Raw genomic sequence first — 8663 nt, 5'->3', positions numbered from 1 at the left:
GCCGCGTGAGCGCACGACCGGGAGCAGGGAGCCGACAGACAGCGGGGAAGACGGGGAAAATCATCTTTTCGCGACGCTACTGGCGCTGAATGTATGTATGTGTATGTGTGTATGTATGTATATATGTGTGTGTGTGTGTGTGTGTGTGTGTATATATGTATACATGTGTATGTATGTATATGTATTTGTGTCTGCACAAATTTTATAAATATTTTATTTTTACCAATGTTTTTTTTAAAATAAATAATAAATCATACACACACACACACACACACACACACACACACACACACACACACACACACACACGCGTGCCTTCGAACAAGCACGCGCACTATATAAGACGGAGGTACTTCCAAGCAATCCCTATTGTATGGAAGTCCCATAACCCGTGTATTACTACTGTGAAGTGCTATGTACATTAATGGCACTATATAAATAAAGACATACAAATAAAGACATACAATAACCTACGCTATGCAGCTTAACACATACACAAATCTTTCTGTGTAATAGGTATAGCTGGTCTTACAGGAGGCCAATAAAAAAAAAAGCATACGAGTTTGCAAAAGCCAAAATATATTGTATTACATTCACAAAATCAATCCAACGTTTCGGTCCATAGGGAGCTTCATCAGGGAGCAATATGATAGTGATCATATGGTGTTATTTATACCCAAATGCTCACTTATTGGAGCCCAAAAAACATGCAGTGTACCTGCAAAAGAGGGTATGTAATGGTTGACCGTTTCTTAATTTCTTTTTAATGATAAAATAACCAGGCATACACATATAAATATACACAAAGGTGGATTGAACAGTCCATAAAATAGTTTTTATTATATAACCATTGTACTGTACATAACCATTGTATTGTCCCCTATTTGGTTTCGTGAATAACGCCGAGACTTTCTAATACTAAAATAAATCATACGCATCTACCACAAACGGTATATTAATTTAGGAGGAGATATCAATGTTTGTAGACGAGGTAACTTCCTAGTGGTAAAATGCTACAAACGTCTCTAGCGTGTATCCCTTTTTGTGGCATACTGTGTAGCACACTCCAGTGACTCTGCTACACATTCAGATACTATGTTGCTCTATTGTGATATTAGTGAATGGGCACAGCTGTTTGTGTTACACCCGCCACAATCCATGGCCTGAATATCACCTCCTTGTCACCCCCTCCCACTACATGTGCAGGTCAGCACTCCCTGTACACACACATACATGTACAGTAACACACACACACATGTATAGTAACATGCACATCCCCCTATCCGCTGGCTAGTTTGAATTTAGTCTCAGGCGCAGCCAGTGGAACGCTGACCTGGGAGTCCCGCGTCCCTATTGGTCACGAGGGCGTCACATGTCCGCTTCTCGCGCCATATTGAGACCGAGCCCCTTTCTCTCTTTCATTCGCTTGGAAGTGTGATCGCTGGTGGGGAGGACGCTGCAAAAACGCAGCGCTATTGTGTGTTCATTTGGTTCTTTTATCTGCGCCGTGCATTTCCCCCCCACCCCCACCTATTTGGATCGCGGACACCAGCGTGTTTTTTCCACCTTCATTAATTTCTGGATATATATATATTTTTTAAACAATTTAAATACTAGTTTTACGTACCTTTGCTTAATTGCAAAAAAAAATATTTTTTATAGACGTTTATTTTTTTTTAAATCGCCTTATTGCAAGGCCTTTAATTGTCCTCACCCCCCTCCCCCTCCCCACCCCCTTTTACAGTGATACAAGAAACCATCCCAGGGATCGCTTTTTGTTTCGGTTTCATCTCCCTTGCGCGGGGCAAACCAGTGACTTTATTACTATTTTTTTTTGCACCTTTTTTATTTTTAATACCACACGTTCCCACATGGCGACCGCCACCCCGACCGGTCAGAGGATGTCCGGCCGGCGCAGCAGCGTGAGCACCCCGTTCAGCCCCACCCGCATGTCCCGCCTGCAGGAGAAGGAAGACCTCCAGCACCTCAACGACCGCCTGGCCGTCTACATCGACAAGGTGCGCAGCCTGGAGTCGGAGAACAGCGTGCTCCAGCTGCAGGTGACCGAGCGCGAGGACGTGCGGAGCCGCGAGCTCACCGGCCTCCGGGAGCTGTACGAGAGCGAGCTCGCGGACGCACGCCGCTCCCTGGACGACACGGCGCGCGAGAGAGCCCGGCTGCAGATCGACCTGGGCACGGTCAGGGCGGAGCACGAGCAGCTGCAGCACAGGTCAGTCCCGGGGAGGGGTGCGCGTAGAGGGGAGCGTTGTGCTGTTTAATATAAATGGGGGTTCTAATATGGGGGGGGGGGGGGGTGGGGGTGTGCTGCTCATATAGGGGAGCATTGTGCTTTTTAATATAAGGGGAGTTCTTGTATAGGGGAGCATTGTGCTTTTAATATAAGGGGAGTTCTTGTATAGGGGAGCATTGTGCTTTTAATATAAGGGGAGTTCTTGTATAGGGGAGCATTGTGCTTTTTTTAGTATAAGGGGGAGGGGTACAAGAGTAGGGAGACCTAAAATACTAGCTGTTGGTGTAATCAGTAGTGCAGGAAGTGTTTGCGGCGGGGGTGCTGTACATATGGAATATATATATATATATGGTGCCAGCCCCATGGGTGTAATGGGAGATGCAGAGGGGTGACATTTTGGGGCCGTTTGAAGCGGAGGCTGATTGGTGGGGAGGTGGTATCACAATCCGCTTCAAGCCTCTGCTTGGAGTGACATTTTTATTAGCACGAGATAACCCATCCGCAGCTGTCCTCCAGCACCCCGGACCCGTGCTGGGAGAGGTCTCTGTGTAACTAGCGCTGCTGATGTGTTAAACATCTTGTGAAGTGATAAATGTATCTGCAAAGTAGTAAGTAAGTAAGAGGCTGCGAATCCTGTATCTGGGAGTGAGACCTCGCGGGGCACAGCGTGTGAGATCAGACTGATGTAACAGCACTTATCTCCTCCCCCAGCAGATCACAGCGGGAGGGATGGGGTTAATCCTTCAGGGTAACGCCGCTGTTAACTAAGCAGGGCGTTGTTGGGCTCTCTCCCCCTGCCCCCTCTCTCCCTTGTCTCTCCCCTCCCCCCGCTCATTCATCGCTGGCCGGATCAGCACATGACTCACACGCACCGCTTCCTCTCTCTCTATCTCTCTCTGTGGCCCGCGCGCACCCCTCCTCTCTGTATCTGTGGCCCGCGCGCACCCCTCCTCTCTGTGTGTGTGGCCCTCGAGCGCACCCCTCTGTGGCCCGCGCGCACCCCTCCTGTCTCTCTGTGGCCCGCGCGCACCCCTCCTGTCTCTCTGTGGCCCGCGCGCACCCCTCCTGTCTCTCTGTGGCCCGCGCGCACCCCTCCTGTCTCTCTGTGGCCCGCGCGCACCCCTCCTGTCTCTCTGTGGCCCGCGCGCACCCCTCCTCTCTCTCTCTCTGGCCCGCGCGCTCCCCTCCTCTATCTGTGGCCCGCGCGCACCCCTCCTCTCTGTGTGTGGCCCTCGAGCGCACCCCTCTGTGGCCCGCGCGCACCGTGTGTGTGTGTGTGTGTGTGTGTGTGTGTGTGTGTGTGTGTGGCCCGCGCGCACCGCTTTTGTCGCTAAACGGCACGGCCTGCCCGCTGTCCGACCCCCACACCTGTCTTATCGCGACCTGAGGGGTTGTAGTAACACGCAGAGGTGCAAATACGTGTCACTGGCTGTTACGATGGCCAGGCAGCGCCTCTCCGTGTGTCCGAGTCCCGTACCAGCGTTAAGTAATCAGAGGCAGGAAGTATATTATGGGGGTAACCTGCATAACCCCCGTGTGTAAATCCGGGGGGGGGGGGTGCAGAGGCAGCCCCCCCCCCCTATTCTCTGATTAGAGGGTAAGAGGTCAGACAGGTCGCACTGGGAACAGATGGATAAAGCACAAGTGTCCCCAGGAAACCCCTTCTGTCCCAAGGGATGTTTTATAGAGGTGGGAAACTGCTGGTAGTTTGCAGGTTTACAAGATCAACGTGTCTGTGTAACTTCTATATAACCTCCTCCCACTTATTTACCTGACAATGACTTCCTGCCAGTGCAGGACTCAGGGCAGCGCTGAGTACACTTTTGGCGCTATATAAATAGACATACAATACAGTGCGGGTTGGGTTTAAAAAGTCGGTGTTATCTGGCTGCCTGTTAAATTAAAGATATTGCCTTGTTTGAGATTTGCCATATTGTGCAGTTGTCCCGGTTAATCTGGTAGTTACCACAGTCCCCTTTTACCTTGCCCGCCCGCAGAAAGCCTGTCTCCTAATATGGATGTGATCAGGAATGTGCATTGGTTTCCCTCTGATCTCCCAGAAAGATGGTACAAAAGCCACACATGGCCTAACCATTGAGACCCTGGCTTCATGTTGTTCAGCAGGGATCTGTTTCCATTTCAAGGTTACAGGAGACCTTACACGACATTGTTGCAAGAAGTCCAAACTGAAACATGCTGCTTTTCAAATGCATAGTATACCTACTAATAACTTGTTGCCAAGTCAGGGATTGTAATATCAGCCTAAATTGCTTCAGTGCAGGGTCAGGCTACTTAAAGCTGCAGTTCAGTCTTTTTTTTTTTTTTTTTTAATGTATTTTTTTAACTTCAATAGTTTTATGTGTGCAATCTCTAATTACCTAAAGAACTGTATAGCTGCAGGTCAATTCGTTCTCCATGTATTGATAGGTCGAAATTTGGTGACATAATTAGTGAAGGGATCTGTTTATAATCTGCTTGTCTGTCAGTGGAAGCTCATGAATATTCATGAGCACTCCTGCACTGACATGTGCTAGAGGGAGGGCAGGGCTGACAAAGGGGTGTGCCAGGGCTTGTGACAGGACATGAAGGGGCAGTGCCTTAGCAAATAGCTGTTAAAATAGAATACAAGAAAATTGGTCTTTAAAATTTGTTTTTTTTAAAAACAGAAAATGCTAAAATTATTTTTTCTTACTACAGAACTGATTTATTAAAAAAAACCCACATGCAGGATATTGACTGAACTGCAGCTTTAAAGCAGCAAAACGTGAAAAATATATCTATCTCATAAAAAGATCACTTGTGAGCGCATTCACATGTCTTGGGCTACGCTTATAGTGACAGCGACGCAACGTCGGGCTACGGTCGCTGGAAAAATCAAATTGAGATGACTTCCAGTGATCGCGACCAAGGCTGCGGTCCCAGTCATGACACGCGCGCACGGCGAGGGGGGGGGGGCGTGCACAGCGCTAACCACGATCTGCGGTCTGAGGGGAGAGAGGGAGCTTGCGATGGGAGGGGGTGTGGTTGGGGATTTGCGGGGCGTGGCCATCACGTCACGCGGCTGGGTCGCCCTCATTGGGTGAACCGCCGGTGGGGGCGTGGCCACGCCTCCGTCGCAAGGTTTAAACTCAATTTGATTGAGTTGTAAAATCCTTGCAGCACGGCGCGGCTGCACCTTCAGTGTGAAGGTGACTACTGGGCCCAGCCCCATTGAGGGGCGGTGCTTACACGCACAGCGCACACCGTGTCGTGCTCTGTGGCAGTTACTGGGACCGCAGCCCAAGCTGTCGCGACGCGCTTACTATAAGCACACGCGGCAATGCATTTGATTTGACGCAATATCGCTGTCACCGGAGCTATAAGCGCAGCCTTAGACAGGTCTGCTACCCTGTCTTTCACCATTATCACCTAGCATATAGTGCTTAAACTGCAGCAAGGCATTCTGGGAAATGGCATGCAAATGAGCACACCGTGCAGTATTGCATACCTGTCTGACATGTGAATGTGCTCACAAGTGATCTTTTCATTTGCTGTATGCTTTATGGTGAAGGTTTCTTGTTGCCCTTTTCACCCTTCATAACTTAGTGTGTGTCATTCTGTTCTTTTTTAAGGTTATTATTTATTATTAAACTGTTAATGCAATTTTTATAAAAAAAAAATTAAAGCCTCCTTTGATTTTTATAGCAAGTTTTAAACCACCTCCCAAGCAGTATAAGGTATTTTCAACACTTTATTGGTTGGGATAAATTGTTGCCAATATTCGCAGCAGTTTGAGCTGTGAACTGTAACACTAGAGGGTTTCCGTAGTAATATAAGGATACATTGTAGCTGCTGAGTTACACTGACGCAGACATTGTTAGGCCGCGCTTATAGTGCTGACGACGCGACCGTTGACGTCGCCCCCCCGCGTCAGTTATAATTGAACTTTCAGCAACGTCGCTAGTGACGGGGTCATTGATTGGCGACAGTCTGTAAAAAACAAAACAAAAAAAACATCAAATTTTGGGTCGCGCTTACTATAAGCGCTGGCGTCGGTCAATTGTTTTGGAATCGCGTCGCCGGCACTATAAGCGCAGCCTTAGGCCGTGTCCATGGTGGGTGCTTGCGGCCGTGCGTTTGACTTAACGCGGGCCTCCAGCTGGAGCAATTTGTACCTTCTATGTAGATGCGATGGGAGGGTGGGCAACGTGCCAGAGGCGTGGCCATGATGTCACGGAACTGGTTCGACCTCATTGGGCGGACCGCTCACGTGACCCGGCCGTCGCACAACAGCAGCAAATGTATTTTTCTTCGCCCATGGTGAGCGCCGGCGCTTGTCGCGTGCTCTAAGGACAGCCTCCATAGAGCACTGCTTTTGATCGTGCCGGCGCGGTAACCATGGACGCGGCCTAAGGCTGCTCTTATAGTGCCAAATTGCGCGGCCGGCCCCTTCTAGTGACGTCACTGGCCTTGTCGCCAGCAACGTCGCTAAAAATCAAATTGCAACTTTCGCTGGTGGTGACGTCATCTGTGCCGTCGCCAGCACTAAGCGCGGCCTAAGGTTGCGGTCCCAGTGCGTTCCACAGTGCACGCTGAGGCGTGCGGACAAGCGCCGCCTCCCAATCTATCTGGGTCAAGTACAAGCGTCGGCGCGCATTTAGCAGCCACGCTGTACTGCAAGTTCTCACATACAAAAAAAATTGTATGTGGAACTTGCGATGGAGGTGTGGCCACGCCCCCGCTGGCGGTTCAGCCAATGAGGGTGAACCAGCCGTATGAGGTCATGACCACAGCCCCGCAAAACCCTCAACACGGCCCCTCCCGTCGCAATCTCCTTCTCTCCCTGGTGATCGCGGTTAGCCCTGTGCGGGCGCGTGTGCCGCAGTGATGACTGGGACCGTAGCCTGAGGCTTCATCCATGGTTATCAGTTGAAACTGATTTCTCGCGCGACAAGGCGGTCACGTGAGCGGTTCGCCCAATGAGGGCGAACCAGTTCAGTGACACCACTAGGAAAGCCCCCCATGGCCCGAGTACTATGGCCAGGGAAAGCACCCGCTTTCCCTCAGCCACCGCATCTCCGCACGGGCTGCGGCACCATGTCCGCAGCATTAGGCCGAGTCCATAGAAGGACAGGCCGTGCTGAGGCATGAGGATGCCTTGAGAGGGGGCTCGCGCGAGCGTCCGCAGGCGTGCTCAGGCTTTGGAGTTTTCAGCCGAGCGCCAAGCTGTTTTTCAGCGCGCTGTCGGCTGAAAACCTCCAATGAGAGCGGGGCTGCGTCAACGTCACGGCGCCGTGACGTTGACGTCAGTGCGTCGCGGGCGATTGGCCCAGCGACGTCACTGCCCCGCCTCCCTCAGTCTCCCCCCACCTCCGATCGCGGACGCTGGCTCGCCTGTATGTGCATGGAATCGCACAGCTTCTGCAGGCGAGCCTCAACGTCAGCGCGGTGCAGCACGGCTCCCCCCCTCTATGGCCCGGGCCTTAGGCTCACAATCAGATTTGGAACAGGAGAACAAACAATTTCTAGTTAAGGTAAGAATGTAGACTTATATATTGCCACATACTTGATTATATACAAAAAGTTGGAAACTTGTATTGCTGCTTTAACTGCGATGGCAGCTGCTGTTGGAATGAGGCCCAGTTTATTAATGTGCTCTTTATTTATTTATTTATTTTTTACAACTGAAGCACGTTTGTAGTGAGGCAAACACGTGATCGTCAAGCAATTTCTACTTCATTTTAACCTTCCTCACACCTTCTTTCAAATGGAATTGTGCCAGCAATACTTGGCTGTAATGTTGGCATCTGAATTTATGTCCTGTGAGGTGCTGTCGGCTTTTTGATTCGTATTGCTTTGAAACGGCTTGTACAGTAAGGGTTAAGTTCTGAACTCTGCAATGCTAAACTTTACTGGAGGCTCTTATGGGGCAATCCCCCTAGGACTGAAGTAAGCAAAGGATAGTGGCTTGGGCTACATGTAGCTGACTAAAATCACTTACATTAAAAACTTTTTTTCTTCTAAAAAAAATTATCTATTCAAGTTTACACTGGGGAAGGGTAATGAAAAAGGGATGGCGGACCACCAAATACATATTGGTTCTTTGTTAATACATTTCTGTCAATGAACTTTAAAAAGTAAATACATTAAGGGGCGGGGGCAAACGTTGCCCCGTTAGGCCCATAATATAGTGAGCGTGCACGCATGGCACTTATAGTTGGCTGTAGTTAGCCACCCATTGTGTACTAGGGCCGCGAGTGTGCGTGCGCATGCGTGTACATAGGATTTCTTCAGACGACTATGATTATTTCTATTTAGGAATAATTTCAATCCCTGTTATAAGAACAATTTTGTGGGTGCTTTTCTCAGTGGAAACATTGAGATATGAGGAGTTTTAAAGGCCAGTTATATATCATTAGGAAGAAATATTCTT

At 49.5% G+C, this 8663-nt stretch overlaps 1 protein-coding gene across 1 annotated transcript in view; it reads left to right on the top strand.

The window, feature by feature from the left end:
* Positions 1–1411: 1411 nt before the first annotated feature.
* LOC142495252 (lamin-B1-like) overlaps positions 1412–8663 on the top strand; it is a 36730-nt gene continuing 29478 nt past the window's right edge. The window contains exon 1 of the mRNA XM_075600473.1: positions 1412–2230. Coding sequence (XP_075456588.1) covers positions 1872–2230 — 359 coding nt within the window. The 5' untranslated portion in view covers positions 1412–1871. The remainder of the gene's footprint in view (positions 2231–8663) is intronic.

This window comes from Ascaphus truei, chromosome 1 (assembly GCF_040206685.1).
Source record: "Ascaphus truei isolate aAscTru1 chromosome 1, aAscTru1.hap1, whole genome shotgun sequence".
Taxonomy (NCBI): Eukaryota; Metazoa; Chordata; class Amphibia; order Anura; family Ascaphidae; genus Ascaphus; species Ascaphus truei.
The sequence above is the reverse complement of the archived record's forward strand: the minus strand, read 5'-3'. Positions and strand labels throughout refer to the sequence as shown.